This window comes from Tympanuchus pallidicinctus, unplaced genomic scaffold (genome assembly GCF_026119805.1).
Source record: "Tympanuchus pallidicinctus isolate F22 unplaced genomic scaffold, pur_lepc_1.0 scaffold1, whole genome shotgun sequence".
Lineage (NCBI taxonomy): Eukaryota > Metazoa > Chordata > Aves > Galliformes > Phasianidae > Tympanuchus > Tympanuchus pallidicinctus.
In genome coordinates, this window is record NW_026294618.1 from 22,687,068 (window position 1) to 22,707,230 (window position 20,163).

At 38.9% G+C, this 20,163-nt stretch overlaps 1 protein-coding gene across 4 annotated transcripts in view; it reads left to right on the forward strand.

Moving 5' to 3' along the window:
- LRRC1 (leucine rich repeat containing 1) overlaps nucleotides 1-20,163 on the forward strand; it is a 62,599-nt gene that overhangs the window by 31,204 nt on the left and 11,232 nt on the right. For all 4 annotated transcript variants that reach the window (XM_052676860.1, XM_052676871.1, XM_052676880.1 and 1 more), the window contains exons 5-10: nucleotides 9,261-9,317; nucleotides 10,862-10,925; nucleotides 11,666-11,740; nucleotides 13,452-13,596; nucleotides 16,086-16,204; nucleotides 17,207-17,290. In XM_052676860.1, the coding sequence (XP_052532820.1) occupies nucleotides 9,261-9,317; nucleotides 10,862-10,925; nucleotides 11,666-11,740; nucleotides 13,452-13,596; nucleotides 16,086-16,204; nucleotides 17,207-17,290 (544 nt within the window). The remainder of the gene's footprint in view (nucleotides 1-9,260; nucleotides 9,318-10,861; nucleotides 10,926-11,665; nucleotides 11,741-13,451; nucleotides 13,597-16,085; nucleotides 16,205-17,206; nucleotides 17,291-20,163) is intronic.

The following is a 20,163-nucleotide window of genomic DNA, read 5'->3' on the forward strand; positions in this document are numbered from 1 at the left end:
CCTAGCCAAAAAAACGTTCAAATAGGCATTTCTTGCTGTTTAGTTTTCTGTCTGACTGTGTGGGTACAATAAAATTAGCAGGTACAGCTTTCTTTTTGGCTGAAGTAAAGTGCGTAACTCTACCACCGTTCTTGAAGTTACGATTTAAGGCCTTCTGGCCATCAGCATATGAAACATCTAGCTCCTATCTAATCTTTAGCTTTTTTTCATCACTCTTGCTTATGCCTGAGCATAGTTTGTAGTACTCTCATGATTTGTAACCCCAACTTTCTTCAGAGAACTGTACAGTCTGTGATGCAAGAAAGCAGAATAGCATTATTTTGGCATTAGAAATTTTTATAATTGGAAGGTGAGTATTTATTTAGGTGGGAGGGATATTCTTCTGATGCCAGTGACTGATGAGTCTGGTTTACCCCCAAGCTGCAAGCAGGCTGAATGGATCTGTGGACCTTACTACTGAAAGGGAATTAATTACCAGGTAAGCAGAGAAATTTTCCTCCTCATGTCTGCAGCTAGCGTATGCATTTTGTAACACAAATGAACATAATGAGAAGAGTAGAGCAACTGTTAGAGCACTTAGGAATAATGCTGTGCAGAAGGATGTGTTATAGGCATGCCTTTTGAGAGTCATGGAACCACAAGTATCCAAATTTCATGTTAGGGAAACAAAATCACTAAGCATGATTTTTTAATAGATATGTTTTTAATTCTAGAGGTTTTCGGCAACATCTGAATTCACAGTCTGTAAAGATGATCTGAATAGGACAGTCTGGAGAATAAAAGATCTTGGAAGGCAAGGATGGTGCTCTTGATGCATGTGATGCAGAAGCAGATCAGTGGCATGCTTATTTTGCTGAAGAATTGCTGGGCCAGTCTTTGGCTGTGTTTTTCTTAGCATATGCTAGAGTATCACAAATGTAGGTTATACATCTGGTAGCATTGCTCAGAGTGGGAAAAGCTCTCAAAGTTCCCTAGAGCAAGTCAATATTAAGGTTTAGCATAGTAAGATTTTACGTGATACAGCAAAAGTGATGAGGAGGCCTATCTTGCAAACAAGTAGATGGAGAACTGTTTATAGGTGGCCTGGCTGGGCTGATTTAAATAGTAACAACATTTTTTTTTTTCTCTCTGGCTAATCTGAATTTAGCATGGCAAGTAATATTTTCAGAGTTTGAGTAGGTGGAGCAGTCAGTGTTAATCACAGCTGCTTCCTAAATGGCAAAACTGAATTTTAAGGAACTTGAAGATTTATTTCAGGACTACTGTTTAACAATACAATAGTGAATGCAGGGCCATCTGGTCTTTAAATAAGTATTACATCTCGTATGCTACACAAGGAAGACATATTTCACGTACATTCAGCAATTATTTTTGGAAATAATTCAAGATTTTGTTTAAATAGTGGAAAATTAGTGTTGTATGAGTGGAATGGAAGAGGTTTTCAAAATGAAATCTTGTAACAGTGAATTGGCTTAGTGTCCCCATACTGTTTTAGTAATCTTGATAAGTGAATTGAAGAAAGTGAATTCAGAAGTGAACAGGCTGTGCTGTAATTACAAATGTCTCTTTGCCTCTTACTGATCTCTTATTGCTGTACACATGGACAGAGTACAACTGATTCCAGCAACTTGAAAACTAAGTGTATGCAGAAAACCATTCTTAGCAGCTTAGGCCACCTCTGTTATGGATTTAGGGAGTTTCTTGGTCGTAAACTGTAGTACTTTGCTCCCTTTTGAGAAATGGGATGTGACTTCTGCTAAGCTGTCTATCCAGTCTTACCTCCATTTAGTGCCTTTTAAGATACTAATGTTTAGCTTTCCATTTTCCTTTGTGGAAGATCTGCAGTTTTTTTACGAGCTAATTGTATTGACAGTTTGATACAAGAAACTGATGATTCAAATGTGCTCCCTTTGGCTTTGTGTCTTTCCTGTTGGAGTCTAGAATGACAAAATTACCATCTTTACTTTCCTCTGTGCCTATCTAAAGTCAGTTCTCCAAGGAAGCACTGTTTGTAAGTGGTATCTGCTTTTCACAGCTCCGTAAAAAATGGCAAGTTTATGGAACACAAGTCTTTTCTTTCACATTTTCTCATTGTTCTTACTAGAACATTATCCTGCTTCTCAAGTCTGGTGATGGACTGCTAAAGAAAGAGAAAACTATTGTTCCTTTCCCTTGTATTTTATATAAGTAATTTTGAGCAGAAAATAGTGTTTAACTTTATTGCAAGTTACTTCAAGTTGCTTTGCCTCCAGAAAGAAGGAAAGTAGATGGTCGGTCTTAAAGATGACTTTTGGATGAATGGTCTTTAGGCGTGCTGATGAGGATATGTAATAAGTTTCATCAAAACTAAACCTAGTTATCTTGCATTGCAGTTCTTATAATATCACATATTCAGAGGTAGAACAGTAGGACTTCACATATATAAGGAAAGTATGCTTTGAATGGCTGAGTGCTTTCATAAAGGAAAATAATACTTGCTGTAGTTTCTGGCTCACCTAGAAATTTGTAGGATTCAGTAGCTAAAAATTTGTAAAAAACACTTCCTAATTGCATGGTATGGATCTAAGTCTCTCTTTAAATTCTTCTGTATTTTCTTGCAAAAATTCATTAGAGCTCTCCTTTATTATGCACACTAGAACTGGTTTCTGTAACTGAAGGGGAGCCAAACATGAAGGCAGGAGACTGGTTGAAACTGACATTTAGAGGAGGAAACAAAAGCTCTCAGATTGAACTGGAGAAATAAATGTCTTGAGATCAAAAAGCTAGCTGCAGTTCTGTACTTAGTGATACATATCTATTGTATCTATACTATAGTTTAATAGATATGAATTTTAAGGTTATGTGATGGTGACTTTGCCTAATTATGTCAATATTAAGCAGTTGTTATAAGCAAAGTAAGTGTATAATATTTAGTCTTTTAAAAAAAGGGGTAAAATACGTACTGGGAGAGTATAGACCACAGTCTTCATGGTTACATGCTAGTGGAACATTAGGGAATTTGAGAAAGTGCAATCATTCCCTGCAAAGGTAGCATTACTTTTGTTGTGTTGAAAGTGACCTTATGCCAAAAATGCCCGTGGAGCTGATTGTTCAGACTCTGTGGCAGCACTAAGCCTGCAGTGCTGAGTGAACTGTCAGTCTGCAGCCACAAGCTGTGTGAGATGGGAGTAGCTTGATAGGATCCTGTCAGAGGAGTCACATAACTGCTGTGTCCTGGGACAGGGCTGTACGTGTTTCCTTTGCACAGGGAGAATGGGCTGCAGTGCACGTAAATATAACGCTTATTTCATATGCTTTGTTTGTTGGTGTTGTAGTATTAGTTAGCCTCTGGTGTCTTGGAAGACCCTTGGCAGACAGGAAGACTGACATGTTGCTTATTTGCTCAAAAAAAGATGGGGTGCTGAGTTTAAGCTCCTTTCCCTCCTACCCCAGTGTTGTGACTGAATGTTTGCTCGTGTAAAGGTGTAGGGGAAGGACCTTAAAGTCAGAGCAATCTAGGTGCTGGCCCAGTGGGCTGAAATTCTTTGAACTGGTGCAGATAGCCAGAGAGCAGACTTCATGTCACACTTCTTCATGCTGTATGCTTGGGCTGTGTTGGGTACTCGTGCCTGTAGCTGCATAAAAAACGTTATACTGGACCAAGTACTGAGTCTTGATCGTGTTCATACAATAGCCTCTGAAGAGCAGAGTTTTATGCTTGTTCTTAGAAATCATCCCCCGATGAAACAGGGATGTACCTGTATTACTAGCACTGCTACTTTCTGAGAAGACATTCTTATTTTCCTCACCTACTTCTCCCACTGCTTCTGAATGCCTTCGTTTGAGTATTGCAGCAGGTTAGATTTTATGTCTTATTATTTCTGACGTCCTTAATAAAGCCATCCTCATACTGCCCATGTGAAGTGTTACGCTACGGAGCTTCTTAAAGAGCTCAAAGCATCTTATGGACTGCTACTTCTCCTTTATCTGTCAGGATAATGGTGACTCTTCCTGTGCCCAGAATCATTCTTGTTGGTAGGACTTGTCTTTGTTTCATATGAACATGAAGACTGTGTCAACTTTCCCGTATTTTGTTTCTCTTTGCAATCTTAGAAATGTTGGGAGGAAAAGGTCTTTCTTTATTAGTTGCTGTTTCCAAAACTGCATTTAAGATTTTGCATTCTCCTAGTCAACTGAAGCATGCTGGAAAGGTGCAAATTGGGTTTCTGCAAGAATTTTCATCTCATGAAATTTTGCTCCATTGTTTAGGCCCTGGGAGGGGTTCAAAGAAGGGCAACAAAGCTGGTGAGGGATCTGGAGCACAGGTCATATGAGGAGTGGCTGAAGGAGCTGGGATTGTTCAGTCTGGAGGAGAGGAGACTCAGGGGAGACCTTAATCATTTCCATAACTACCTGAAGGGAGGTTGTAGTGGGCTGGGGGTTGGCCTCTCGTGTAATCAATAATGGGACTAGAGGCTTCAAGCTGTGCCAGGGGAGATTCAGGCTGGACGTTAGGAAATACTACTCTGAAAGAGTTGTCAGGCACTGGAATGGGCTGCCCAGGGAGGTGGTGAAGTCACAGATCCTGGAGGTGTTCAAGGAACGTTTGGTCATTTTGTTGAATGATATGGTTTAGTGAGAACTATTGGTGATGGGTGGATGGTTGGACTGGTCTTGTGGGTCTTTTCCAACCTTGGTGATTCTATCATTCTCTGATCGTTTCCCAAAGTCTGACTTTTCCTGTATGCTCAGCAGTGCCAGTTTCTATATAATACTTGACACTTCTATTAATGAAATAAGAGAAGGGTGTTGGTTTTTCTTTCCCCTTTCCCCTTTCCTTTTCTAAATTAAGCACCTTTACGTTTTATATTAGTCCTCTTATTCTCCATCTTTATTTTATCTAAGGTATTTTCACATTTCTTCTTTTCCACCTTCGTATTTCTTTCTCTTCATTTTCACAGTACATGTGTACTTCTCACTGTACTTCCCAATTCTTTCCTCAGAAACCTTTGCTTCTGTAGCTAGGGCTTGAGCACTCACTGTCGTGGTGTGTAAGGTATGGGGTAGGATGAGCCTGATGATGCTCTCTGTTGTGACTCTTAATCACAGAATCACAGAATCACCCGGGTTGGAAGGGACCTCAAGGATCATGTAGTTCCAACCCCCCTGCCTAGCAGGGCCACCAAACATACACATTCAGATCAGGTTGCCCAGGACCCCGTCCAACCTGGCCTTGAACACGTCCAAGGACGGGGCATCCACAACCTCCCTGGGCAGCCTGCAACCTCTTAAGGCTGACTTTCTGTTGTTGTAGAAAAATGATAGCACTGTGCCTTAAAACATCAGCAGAACTCATCTCAGGTTTGTAGTTAGTAACTTATATTTATAGATTGAAGTGTTTAGTTCAGTTAGTTATTGTTATCTGCAGTCATCCACTTTTTAAATGACTTTTCCAGGACATTGCTACTGATAGATTCTCTGCAATTAATCCAAAGAAAAGTGAACTCACTTTGAAAGAGCAAGAATCTGTTTCAATTCAGATGTTAGCGACTTGGTCTAGAATTCCCTCTGTTTGAGAGGAGCCACAGAGGTTGGCATGAAGGAGTATTTGAGAAGTTCCCCAGGCGCACCTCTTCTGTAGAGCATGTTGGATTGTGAAATTCTCTTTTGAGTCCTGACAAATATGTCCAGGAAAAGATGTTTCCGGCATTTACAGACTGCTTTATTGCTCTTAGCTTTTTTCTCAGTTGTTGCTTTCACATTTATCCTTTGTTCCTTTTAGCTGTCATCACCAGCATCTAAAGTTACTTCAAGTACAGCACAGAATAAACGTGTCTGGTTTGTACTGAAAATGGCATTTTTAGCCATGTTGTACATTTACTTTCTGCTTGATTCCACCTTTAAAGCGGAAATCATCTGGAAAGCCTTGTTGTATTTCAGGTACTGAATCCTCTGACTGATTTTGCTGTTGCCTTGTGCTCAGTAATTTCACACACGTGCACACCATTCAGTGTGTGTGGTAGCTCTTGTGGTGGGAATTATTACAATATTAATAATTTTTTTATTAAGCTTTTACAAGTTTTGTAGCTTCTTACAGTACTGACCTTGGAAAAGCATTCAGCTTATTTTGTCTCTTTGTACTAGAGCAGTCTGCAATGCTCTGCAGCATGTTTGTTTTTCAAAATGTGGCTGTGAACAGCTGCTGACAGAGCTGTCTCCTGCCAGAGTAGGCTGGTCTGCCCCTGTGCTTTACAGATTGATATTAAAAAACCCCAGTGACTGCTTTTCTCCCTTAGATTAAAATTAGGGTTAGGGAAAGATTCTGTTAAGAAACTGTTAAGATATGGTTTCTTTTAGTTCCTTTGAAAATCTTCTAAAAGACTCTACTAACAATGCACCCATAAAATTAATGGCAGAGGGAAAAAAAGGAAATTCTTTCAATTAGAATATTGTGAAAAACCATTATTTGTACCTGAGAATGGGGAAAGAATACATTTTCTGCAGAGAATGTGTTATTAAATAAGGCGATGTATTTGAAAAAGAGCAAGATATGAAGTATTTTTCTTGCATGTGGCTGAAAGTCCTGTCTGTTAGCATATGTTAAAAGTAGCAAAATAGGAATGTATAATATACTAAGAACTTCTTGGTAAATATAAGGGAAAGATGCAACCTTCCCTCTGTAATGTATCAAGTTGGTGCTCCAGTACATCAGCATGTATTTTCCATTTTTGCTGCTATTTTATTTGGTAATTATCATGTCATCCCATTTTAAATTGCAACACACAGGTTTGCTGGAAGCAGTTCTGTGACTTGTAGAGATTTAAGCATCATGAGTTTCCCCACATTTTCTGGCCTCTTTTTTTTTTCAGGAAGATCCACCTAATCATAATATTTCAGTCTAATGGACCAGCTTTGCTGATGTAAACTTAGTTGCCTTTGTTTAACATTACTTCATTTTGCCTACTGGGGTCTGTTTATATTGTATTTGGGCTGGACCTGAGAACCTGGAAGAAGTACAAAGGATAGATTAAAGGGGTGGAGGGAGATGGCTCTTTTTTGTTCCAGGGTGAAGTTGTAATTGTAAGCACACTGTGAGTAAGAGCAACTGCAGAGTAAAGAAGTTCTCTTCTGGAAAGCGGTGTCTCTAAGTGTGGAGACATAATCCTGCAGGTGGCTTAAGAAGAGACCCTAACGTGGGACTGGGATCAGCTGCAGTCACTCTGAAGCTCACGATAAGCAGCTGGATTCAAGTGCAGCTCTCAGCGGTATCCCCAGGGCCACAGCTACGCGCGAGCTTCTCATGGCATGGCTGGCTTAGGCAGCACTGATGCTTTCATTACACGTTTCCGGCAGTTGTGTTGGTCCAGGTGTCTAAGGGGATTTACGGTATGTTGGATTAGACATCCGTGTTATTCTTTTTCACTGGGTTATTTTTAAGGAGGATCAATTTCCTGAGCCGATTCACTGACCTGTCCCAGTTTAATGATACGGTGAGACAGCATGTGGAGGTGGCTTCCATGTTCTTGCTGTTTAACGTGGTTTTGCTGACAAAGATTTCTGTTTAACCACAGCTGAAGTGGTGTCTGATGTAAGAAGAGAAATTAAGAGATTATTGCACCACTTTACTCATCGGCACATCAGTGTGATGGGCAGGGAGATAAGTAGAGGCAGGATGATCTGTAAACACAAGATTACATGCAGCTTGGTGGAGTATGCGTCCTTTTCGTGTTCTCTTGATGAAAGTGGATCGTGGCACTGATCTAATACGAGCTTGAAGAGAAAGTGCAAAATTTGAAGGAAGATTGGAATAAGTTTCTGGATAGGAAGCCTGTAAACCAAAACGTTGAAGTTCATAGGTGGTGGCCTGAGTGCGAGCAGACCCACGTTATTAAAGCTCTGGAGAGAAGTGGTCCTCCATCATTGCTTCCCTCTCCTCTTCTGCTGGTGTGGTTTATGCAAACATGTTAGATACTGTGTCCCATCCTCACTCATGTTTTTAGTGTTATAATTTTTATCTGAGATTGTGTCATTGGAATGATGGCTTCCTTACTACCTAGTTTCTGTCGAATAATTTTTGAGCAACATTAATTGAGTTATTCTCACTTATCTTTAATTGTTCTTACAATAATTAATACTAAAATATCTGTATCCATATGGTATGTTTTAAATGTATTTCCTTGGGAGGAATGCAGAGCACATTGGGTAACATTTGCTTATTTTAGAAGCTGGGGAGGACTGTTCAGAATGTAGTCCAAGCTCCTCTGAGATTTCATTCACAGTTTTCTGAATGCATTGCAAAACTGATGCTTGAAGTAAGGTGCATTTTTTTTCAGACACCATTCAAATTCAATCTATGAAAAATCTTCTGTCTCCTTTAATAACTCATTACATCAATTATGTTGCCTTCCCTGCTTCTATAGGTGCATTGGAGTCACAAAATAGAGCTTTTTATTTAGGATGCTGGTTGTTTTTCTTTACTTGCACTAGTGATTGTGTGTGATTCACTATGTTGGTATTGTTTGAAGTGAAAACAAAAGTGTCAGTTTTACGTAGCCTCTGTACATGTTTTGTTGTTTTTTTTTTTTCCTTAGGTATACAAACAAACATTTTAGGCCTGGATTTCAAATTTGTGTTTCAAATTTTGTGATGTATGTATATTTTTAATATAGTTATTTAAGGTATACAGTATTGTCCTCCTCCCTGCACACCAATAGAGAACATATTCTGTTACAGGGAACTACTTATTTGTAGTCACTGTATCTGATTTGTATTTTTCCCTGGGACAGTGGAGGATTAGAGCAGATTATAGTGTTGGAATAATGTCCGACTCCTTGTGTTCCATTTAGTCATAAATAAACCCCTGAAAAATCGGAATGTTGCTATGGTGATGTTAGTAAAAGCCTGGGGTATGGAGTAGTGAGCCGCTTAGAAGCATAATGTCACTTACGGTAATGAGCGCGCTGTGGCTCTAACAGCAACGAGTTTACCTGAATGCTCTGTAACTTCTGTAGCCTGTGACAGGTTCTGAAAGCAGATGTGCAAATTCAGTTCACCTGATTATAGTCTGTTTATTTTCTTCTTAACAAATGGAAAATTATGTTTTGTCTGTTCACTTCCCAGCTTTTGTTCTGTTTTGTGGTATTACAGAGAAACAAGCAAAGATTTCCACTCTTCGTATGCTTTGCATGATGCTTTGATTGAATTAAAACCATAATGGTTCATAACATTTTTGTTACAAACTGTGTAAACACTGGTTGTTCTTGTGTTTTTATTTCTTTTAGTCTTTATAACCTGGCTTCACTGGAACTTAGAGAGAATTTGCTGACATATTTACCCGAGTAAGTGACATTTCAAATGTTTGATTGTTTTAGTGTAAAATGTTCTGATTATAAACATGCTGGCATCTGAAACAGAATGACAACTAGAAACAAATATCCAGTTTCATGTTGATAAGCGTTATGAGATGCAGCTTTGTTTTAACAACACCTGCTTACATCCATTTTTTGTAGATATAACTGGTTAGCTGCTGGAGTTTATGGTCTCTTTAGTTCTTTTTTTTTTTTTTTTTTCTTTTTTTCTCCTGGGCATTCTATTCTGTATAAAATGTATTAGTGTCAGATATTTCTTCCTGCATTAACTAAGCTAAGCTTTGTATCAGCAGTGGGAGTGGTAGTTTGGATTACCCTTGTGCTGAATTTTCCTGTTTTCAGGAAGGACAGTGGGATCTCATAGTTTTTGGCTCTGAATTGGTAGATGTATCTTCATGAAATTAATATTAATATTCATGTTAGGTACTTAAGTGAACAAAAGCTTCAAAAATCTGGAGATCAAGTCCTTTATATAAATCCAGGTCTATTGATGGCTGAATTCTGCCCCACTCTTCCCCCAGTGGTTTGTTGTGGGACACAAAAATGGGATGTTTTTATACTGTGTGTATTGTGGCTGAGTAGTCTGTGTTTTTTTTGTACGATTATTCAGTTATCTTACAATCTGGTGGTCCCTTTTGGTTGCTTGGAAGCAGCTGTTTCTGTCTGTAATGGAGTAGTTTCTTTTCTTCACTACCTATTCCCCAGTTATGTTTGGATCCTTTTTTCCTGTCAGTCTACCCTATACCTCTGTTGCTGTGCTTTATAGCTGTGAGCTACAGGGAACTTGAAATGTCAGCGATCAGAAGTTATGAACTGCTAGCTAGGTTTCTCCATTCAGTGTCAGACAGAAGCTATTGTAGATGTTGACAATTTTATTGCTACTGGAAAATCTGGAGTGTCAGTAATGTAACTGACAAGTCTCTGGTTTTTGTGTTACTGCAGCTTTGGGAAAGGTGGGCAAAAGTTCTACAGTAGACTGCCTTTGAAGTAGGAAGTTAATGCATTGTATCACTGTCAGAGAACTTCTTAAATCCCTTTGGGATTTTGCTTCTTTGCATCCTCAAATCCATCCCAAAATTCTACAGAAATTGATAGGTCAGGTTGACAAGACAAATGATGAATTTAGTGAGTCTTGATTAGCACTGTTTTAGGTACTGTCATGTGTGACCACAACGTGGAATTTTTATTCACTTACGTAACAGTAAATGGCCCCTGAAATAAATCTAACCAACTATACTGAACTATGTGGCATTGTCCACCCCACAGACTGATGGTTAAAATCAAGGATAATAGTCTGATTCTAAGTTTTATGTTTCAAGATCATACAATTATACTGACAAACCAAATTATTTTTTTCAGTAAGATATTGCTGTAGGAAGTCTATGCCCAGTAAAATTAACTGTCTGCAATAGGTAGTAATTTGAAATACAAGTTTCAGTAAAATGAGCTCATTCAAATACATTTGGTTTCTGTTGGTTTAGTCTGATGTGGTTTTGTTTTGACTTATCTCACAGATCACTTGCCCAGCTGCAGCGTCTAGAAGAACTTGATTTAGGAAACAATGAACTTTATCACTTGGTAAGAGAATATGCCACTAAAAGTCCACATTGGTCTTGTTTCACACATAATTAATTTAAATAGGCCATGTGATATTCAAAATTGAAGAAAAAAAAATACATGGAAGAGAAAGTCTTTTTATATGTGCAGATACATTTTGGCAGTGAGTTAGAGCTTCCCATATCTGCTTCATCTTGTTCAGTGCAGTATTATCTTGCCTGAAAAACTTCTGCAGCTCTTCTCCAGAGAATTAGAGTATTTCACAAGCACTTTCTATGGAAAAAATGAAAGAGTGGAAGGTCACAAGCTTAGAACTAACAGTCCGATTGACCACACGAGCATTTGTTGAAAACTGGAAGGGGTGAGCTCAGATGCATGCTCAACTGTATTTTCAGATTGGAATTGGGAATCTTTGGGATAATGCTGAAGCAAACTTTAGAGTTGCAATGTCTTTAATTGTGGCAGACAGGTACACCAGGAGGTATGTAATCTTCATTAAGCTGGCTCAGTGGAATCTTGGATTTGCAGTAGATGAAGAGGATGCATGCAATTTGATAATTCTGTGTCAACTGAAGTCTAGGATATTAAATAATTAGTTTGTAGGATGGAATTCCCAAATGGTGACAGTCACTCTTGCTGCATTTGGCTGTGGTACCTCTAAGTAATGCTGGTAGTAAGAATTGCTTTACTCAAATAGTTATTATGGGATGGCCGTTTATTTATATGTCTCGTGTTACTTGACATTACCTTTTATGTTACAGCCAGAAACAATTGGTGCACTTTTCAATCTTAAAGACCTCTGGTTGGATGGAAACCAATTAGCTGAAATACCTCAGGTAAGAATGGGTTCTAGTGATACTGTATGGAAAGCACTTTTAAAGGAAAACCTTTTCATTATTATCTAAAAGGAGACAATCTAAATTTGGCTTGTTTTCTCATTTCGCTTTGCATGGGTTTGGCTTTGGATGTTTAAGATTTGTAATAATTTCCTTTTTAAGGGATTATATGTTATCAAGTATAATCGTGTATGCTGTCAAACACTTTGTTTTAAACTTTTTGTTAAAGGAGTTGTTAGCTAATAGACACGTTGTTTGGTTTGTAGGATGACATACTCTTTATGATCTTGGTGCGATGATCAGGGAACCACTAACTGGCTGCTCCAATCCTCTCCTTTTATACCTATCTAAGTCACAGTTTTGACAGTTTTGAGAATGAATCACTGTTTTCGGCTGTCATCTTCCACGTAGATGCATTGTTTGGTAGTAGAACAATGGTGAAACTGTTGGCGTGAAGGGAAACTTCGATCTATGGAGGCAAATCCCTCATCTGACATCAGTGATGGAAGAGAGACCTTAGCATTTAAAGCTTACAGCACTCTAAATTCCCTTCCTTAAGTACAACTATAATGTGTGGGTGGGTTTCTTTTCCTTCTTTTTCATTTAGAGCCAAGTTAAAACCTGCTTTCCTGTGTTCCTTTTTCAGCTTGTGGTCATTTGCTGTATTGATTTCACTGTCAACAATGTAACTTGGAAATTGGTCACATTTTAGTGGACTTTGTTGACTTGGTTGCTGGCTTGCCTAATTATTTTTTAAGTATATCTATTTAAACACTGATAATCATTCATAAAAGGTCAAAACTGACTTCAGCAGCTGTTTTTGTTGAAGCTGGCCGTAACTGTGTGTTTTGTTTGATGTCTGAAGGATGAACTTGTAGGATAAAAGCTGTGTGTTCAGTGAAAGATTGTCTTGAGAGGCAAACGTTTTCTAAAAAGAAAAAAAAAAGCCATCCTGTGAGTTAGAGTCAGGGCTGTCTATGTATGAAAATATAGTATTTGTGAAAGTAAAGGACAACTCCCTTCTTGCTCCCAAAGATCATTTAAATGACTGAAGTGTGAACTACTGTAGAACATGTGTAGGGGTGTATGTGCACATGGGGAATGGGAGGGTTGCTCTTAATAGGGAGAAAGGTATTTCTCTGTCAGACTTTTAAGCTGATTGTCAGATTACCATTGTAAAAATTAAGTAATCATAATTGTAGGTGATGGCAGTACAACTTGGCACTTCAAAGATGCTTGCTAGAGCAACACTCCCAATTCCGATTTCTTCATTTGTTGCAGCTGGGAGATGTGAAGATAGAAATCCCTGGATGTCATGGCATGTTGCTGTATTGGACAGGAGAGACTAATCCTAATTTGCCTAAGGTTAATTGGGAGGGGCAGACATTAATTATGTGAAGGTTGATAATCAGTTCTGAAAAAACAGCTTTTTGTTCTTTCCTGGAGTTTTTTTTTTTACTCAGTTTTGGTTGGTGCTTGCCTAGGTATGCTCAGTGTAGCTTGTGAGGCTACTAAAGCCAGTTGTGATATGTAGAACAAGAAACTGCAACTTGATTGGTTTACCATGCAAAATTTACTTACATATTTCTTTCAACATTTAGAGGTCATACAAAGAGTTGCTTTTCTTTCTGGAATTTCATTGTGGTAGCACATTTTTCAAATTGCTTTGTGACATGTTGGAGCGTGACTAAAATATCACTTTGTGTTGCAGGAAGTAGGAAACCTGAAAAACCTGCTTTGTCTGGATGTTTCTGAAAATAAATTGGAATGCCTTCCCGAAGAAATTAATGGTCTGACTTCTTTAACAGACTTGCTTGTTTCTCAGAATTTACTTCAAGTCTTACCTGATGGCATTGGTAAATATAGGATGAATGTTATCATTCAGAACTGTTTAATCCTCTGTATACTGGAAGTTGTTTATTTTCATGTCTTGTGTAGTCTTCTCTTTTTGTGTAAGAGATTAGCTTGTCTTAGCTTTTTTTTTTTTTTTGCTTAGTATGAAATACATAACTATTAATTTAGCATTTTAATTGTCTACATAATGACTATCTCTTAATTATTCTTTGGCCTGCACTTGGTACTTAATAAAACAAAATAAAAGTTAGTATACCCTCACTGTTCCTACTGTATGTAAGTCATGGTCAAAACACTTCAACATTGTAAAATTCTAGCTTGTAACATACTGTAAGTCACTTGAAAAGATTGGCTGATGGTATTGTTACAAAAAAATGCCCTCCTCTTTAATGAGGATGTGTAATTATCTTGAGCTGGACAACGTGGTTAATCCTGTATGGGATCTGGTGGGAGACTTCCAGTTTCAGCCTTCACCCCTGTGGACCCAAACTACAGCCTTTCTGGTTTGTGACACTTGAGAAACAGTTTAGAAATTTCCTTTCTAAAGTAAATATCTTTGCTTCTGAAGTAACTAGTGAGACATTATTTCTTTACTACTCATCAGCTATTTTTCCAGAATTTTTCTTGATGCAAGAGTGTGCTTTTCCTTCCTTTTTCAATCCTGTAGCAGAGAAAGAATTTAAATAAGAAAGTGGAAGAGAATGGACAGACATCCCCACTCTCTCCATATGCTATGTGAGCCTGAGAAAAGATAAATATTTCTTTAAAACTTAAATTTCAGGGGTGTGGGCTGAATCCTGTCCTACAAATGAATAGTGTGTGTTTGGTAGAGCTGTAGCAGCCCTTTCTTATGGTGTGAGCTAGCCAGTACAGTGTTGTACATCGTAAGTGATGTATCATCTTTTGGAAGGGTATAGATCATGCAGATCATGCAGATTGCAAGAGGAAAGTTTGTCTGTAACACCAGCTGCTAAACAAGAGGAGCTGCCTATTCTTAAAAATCCTGATAAATAGAGATCCATTGCTAGGGAAGATGATTGTGAAGGGCCAGGCCATTGCATGTGCTTTGTATCATTTTCTCTGCGTGCTTTTGTCATAAATACAGAAATGCTCCAGCACCCCTGGGCTGCCTGTTTCAGTGCAGCACTACCTCCAAGTGAGGAAACTTCTCTTGATGTCTCACTAAGGCCTTCCGCACTTGAATTTGTGTCCATTTCTGTTTTACCAGCACTGCAGAGAAGTGTTTGGCTCTGTCATCTCTGTTGCTGTTTTTTACGTAGTTGTGGGCTCTTCTTTGGTGCCTCTTTGGCTGCCTTTCTGTTGGAGCAGACAAGAAAGGCCAGCTCCTTCAGCCTCAGCTCATATGTATCCCAGCTCTCTAAACAGCTTTGTGCTGGACCTCCACTGCCTTCTACCCATTTCTTTTGAATTAGCAGGGGCTTGGGACACGAAACTGAGCATGCTTTTACAGATGTGGCCTCACCAGTGTCCAGTAGATGAAACATAGCAACTTAATTTATCTGCTGAATGAAATTTCCCAAATTTAACCTATTTAATTTACATCTGGTGACAACTCACTGCTAATCCATATTCAATCTGGTGTCCACTGTGATCCTGAGGTCCTTCCTAGCAGGGCTCCTATGTAGCCAGGCTCACTTTCCAGGCTATACAGGTGCGCAAGGTTATTCCGTCCAGGTACAGAGCTCTGTGACCACCTGAACTGCAAGTTTCTGTTTAGGGGGCTGCCTTTCCATGCATCTGCCACGGCTTCAGTAATTTAGCATCATCATCAAGTTTGATGTACCAATCTGCTGGAACTATTCTGGGCAATCTGGGGATGGAGATGAAGGTGTCATCAACTAGTGCTGTCTCCTGAATTCTCTGTCCTGGGCTCTACATAGGTCAGCTCTAGTTTACACAGATCATAAAAAAACTATTGCAGTATAAAATAGCTTTCTGAGGAGAAGATCTCCAGAAAAGATTGTCGCTATTCTGAAAAATAAACTTGATTTCCATGCCTGACTGACTGGGCTGTATATTAGGACAAAGAGGCCTTTATTGCATTTGGGATTAGGCTGTCGCTTTTATGTAAACCTTCTTACCATGACTGAATACACATAGGTGCTCAATGTTAATAAACATTGAATAACATAGGGAAAAAAACCACTTTTTTCTCCCGTATATAGGTTTTCCAACAGACACTTAGTTTTCTGTTCTTGACTTGAGATGGAGCAATACTCAGATTGCAATTTTAATACAGTTTAATATACTGAAATGTGATTATTATATCATTGACTTTACAGTCAGTTTAAATAAACTTGCAAAAAATGTTGCAAAGGCCAAGTGGAGCAGTACCTAACTTCTTTATTATGCTACCTGAAGGAGAGCATTTAATTGTGTTGGAGAATTTCTAAAAGTTTTTCACCGGGATGATTCTCTATAATTAAAGCAAAGTTACTAAGCCAAACAAATGTATTTTTCCTCTGCCTAGGAAAATTGAGGAAGCTGTCAATTTTGAAGGTTGATCAGAACAAACTTATTCAGCTAACAGATTCAATTGGAGACTGTGAAAGCCTTACTGAACTAGTTCTAACAGAAAATCAGCTGCAGGTAAGTGTGGTCTTGATTGCTCAAATGACTAGCAGTAAAAAGGCTTGTTGGGAAGTGTTGATTCACTTAGCTTGTAAGACTACTCGCCATCCCTACTTGCTAAGTAGCATGCTTTCTTTAAATGCGTTTTATTTCTAACCTGTTAAATGGGTGCTGAAGATCAAGTTGTGCATAGTAAAAATTCTCTCTTCTGAAGATCTAAGCAGTTACATACATTCACTCTTGAATCTTTCATGATTACTAAGGGAACTGGAGCACCTGGGGTGCAGGTATCATTTACATTGTTGTGTTTTTAATGTAGAGGTTGTGCTGCGTTGTGTTTTTGCCAATTTTTGTTTTGCATTATGTGAATCAGGCTTGTTGGAACTGAATAAAAGCTCCAACTGATGCAGAGCTACTGTCATACTGTTTCTTGCTCTGCTGATCTGCTTCAGCAAGGTACTAAATACGATATGTAGTCAATTAAAATAAAATTCCGGACTCCCTCCCACCAGGTGTTTTCTTCTCTTTCTTCAAAACTGTGTTCACATGATGTTGACATTTGAAATTGAAAGTGGAAAAGTTTGTAAAAATCAAACTTAGAGCATTTCTAAAGTTAGACTTATACATGATAGGAGCTTATGTCTTTTGGAAAGAGGTCAGTTCATAGCACCTGGCTGAGAGACTTACCTCTCAGTTAGCTATCTAGGGAGCTTCCTCTTAAGTACTATGGTACTACTTCTGTATACGTGCTTCTCTTTGCAGCTGTCATCTATCTGCCATCTTAGGGCAGAGATAACTCATGAGTGAATTAGTGTTAGGAACTGAAATTCTTAGATGTTTCTTCTGCAAAATAAAACCTTGGAACTCCTTCAGAAGGCATGGTAATAACCAGGAATAACTGCATACTCATTTTGAAAATGGATCAGTCTCTTAATTCGTTTTTAAATTGAGATAAGTTTTGTTCTGTCTTTTTGTGTTTACAGAATTAATTTGCATATTTCTTTGTTTCTGTTGGCACAGATACTACCGAAGAGCATTGGAAAACTGAAGAAGCTGAACAATTTGAATGCCGATAGAAACAAATTAACATCTTTGCCCAAAGAGGTAAATCTTGTGCAATTAACTTCAATAGATGTGATTATATAAACAGAAAATTCTAATTTCGTGTTCCTCAAAGTAGTAACAGATGGCTTTGATCCACTGGATGTTCTTCCCAAAAAGGTTGCTACCAGAAATGTGCCCATTAGATCTCAAGAGATTAAATCTGAGCAACATATGTGTTGGTTTGGTAGCTTGGAAGTGCAAAATGTGTTTGTAGTCTTATAAGACACGCATCTAATCAACTTGTGACTAGTTATTCTCAATGTGGATGTCAGGTCAAGCACTGTTTGAAAACTGAAAGTTCTGTTTAAGTGAATGCATTTTAAACATAGGCTTCTTCTATAGGTAGTATAAAAAAGTTCTGCCAGCAATCTTTCTAGACTCAGTCTTGTGAGCAAGACTGAAAAGAGGATTTTCATATTATGAAAAAATATTGTTTTGACTGTCTTCTTAATTCTGAAGATCTCAGACTACTTTTAATATGAGGAACTGAAGTGACCAGGATCTATGATATCTGAAACTTTTCAGCTATGCTCTCTGGGACTTCTACACAGAATCACAGAATGACTGAGGCTGACAGGGATCTCTGAGTCCAGCTGGACCAACCCCTACTCAAGCAGGGACACGCAGAGTAAGGTGCCCAGGACTCTACTTCTGGCTTCTGAAGATCTCCAAGCATGAGATTCCACATCCTCTGGGCAGCCTATGCTAGTGTTTGATCACTCTCCCAGTAAAGAAGTGCTCCCTGAAGTGCTTTTTGTGTATTATAACAATATAAGGAGTGAACAAGGGTAGAATTTCTGGTGTGAAGCTAAATATAATGGTGGCCTTACAAGTTTAAGTTTTGGAAAGAGATCAGATCAATATTTGTGCTGCATCCTCTTTTCTCATTTACTTGTGATTGGTTAAAGCATGTGACTGAGAACTAATTCTGTTTGCATTGCTATTTCTCTTACTTTTGCCCAAGAGATTCTCCAATGGCCAATGGAGAATGAGCTTCAATGGGTTGGTTGCAGGAAACAGGCTCCCTTGTTACTTTCTGGTTTGGTTTGAAAGTGTGCATTTGATGAGGTAGGAAAGAGAAAGACAGGAGTACTGCAGCTTGTCTGGCAGGACAGTGACTCCTGCATTGAGGTACCACTAGTGCTAAAGAGGAAATTATCAAGGGTGTACCCAGATGAATTGCATAAATGCAAGCAAGAGACAGGATCTTGGGAAAACTATTTTGGAGTTGGGATGTAATGACAGTGTGATCTTGTGCTCATTCAGCAAAAAACTTTCCATGTCTTTACAAAGAACTTAATGCATTTCATGAGTGTCCTAAGCAATCTGTGCTTGAGGCTTGTATAATTATGTCTAGTTTAGCTTTAAACTAGCCTATAGTGTTATAGCGTGGAAGGTTTTACGATGCATGTTCCATTAATAGTTTATGTAGTGTATAGAAACTTTTCTTGGTTAGTTTTGTCATAGAATCATAGAATGGTTTGGGTTGGAAGGGACCTTTAAGATTATCTAGTTCCAACCCCTGTGCTAGGCAGGACACCTCCCTGTAGACCAGGTTGCTCAAAGCCCCATCCAGCCTGGCCTTGAGTGCCTCCAGGGCATCCACAGCCTCAGTGGGCAACCTGTTCCAGTATCTCACCACCCTTATAGTAAAGAATTTCTTCCTGCTATCTAGTCTAAATCTACCCTCTTCCAGTTTAAAGCCATTTCCCCTCATTCTGTCACTACCTGCCTTTATAAAAAGTCTCTCCTTAGCTTTCCTGTAGGTCCCAGGTCTCAGGTACTGGAAAGAGGGGACTGTACCATGTCAATGGAATTGGAAAGAGGAGAGTCTTCCATATAATATGTGTGTATTTAAGGCAAGCTGATTAAATGTGGAGTGCCTGGACTGCGAAAGCATCGCAGGAAAATCAATGTATCCTCTGTTTGCCATTTCAGGGGCAGTAACTTATTACCCTGTGAGGGATAACCTGTAAGATAAATTTGGCTGTGTTTGCTGGGACTTGGAGATGGTGCAATGGGGCCTTTTGCAAGGTGTATGAGGGCAACAAATGTGGCTTGGAAGGATCAGGGGAAAGCGTAAGAGCAGAATATTTGGATAAATATGGGATACATTTGCCTGGATGGGATAACAGAACTGAGGTCTTGGCCATAGGAAAAGAAGTTACGGATGCTGAACAGGAAATAGAGAATTGAAGGGCAGAGGGAGAAAGCTTTGCCTGACTAGTGAAGGAGTTGGGGACATCGAAGGGTGAAGTGAGGAACAAGAGTGTGTGTGAAGGTCATTACTGCATGTAATTTTCAGCACTGGACGGAAAGGGGAGTGGGATGGCCTAAAGTAAGGGGCAAGTTTGTGTTTGAGCAAGATGAGTGGTGAGAAAATGAGAAGCGGTCTCTGGAATGAGAGGAGCTAAGGATTTGTAGGAAATCCTTGAAATAAAAATGGGAGAGCATGTTTTACAGGAAACTTGGCAGAGAAACAGAGGAAACAGCTCCTTAGCATCCACTTCTTTGAAATAAATCTATTTTCCGTAAAGGTCTCCGCACCTAAATATCTTTCTCATTTGAGTAAACACTTTCACATTCTGTTTCATGTGACTTCATACTTTCTCCTCAAAATCTTCAGATTGCCTTCTGAAAAAGTTTCATAGCTCTAAAAAACAACTGTGTAAATAGAGCACACAGGTGTAGCAAGTGCTGTTTGCTGTTATGCAAAGCATCCACAGGAGTGGATGGGGGTGGGGGGGCACTGATAACAGCAAAGATGCCAATGATCAGTTTCCCTGTGGTTGGCAGGGAGAAATGATTTGGTGTTGTGGTGGAATGTTCAATGTTCTTTTTACACTTCTTTTGTTACTGACTTGGAAAAAAAA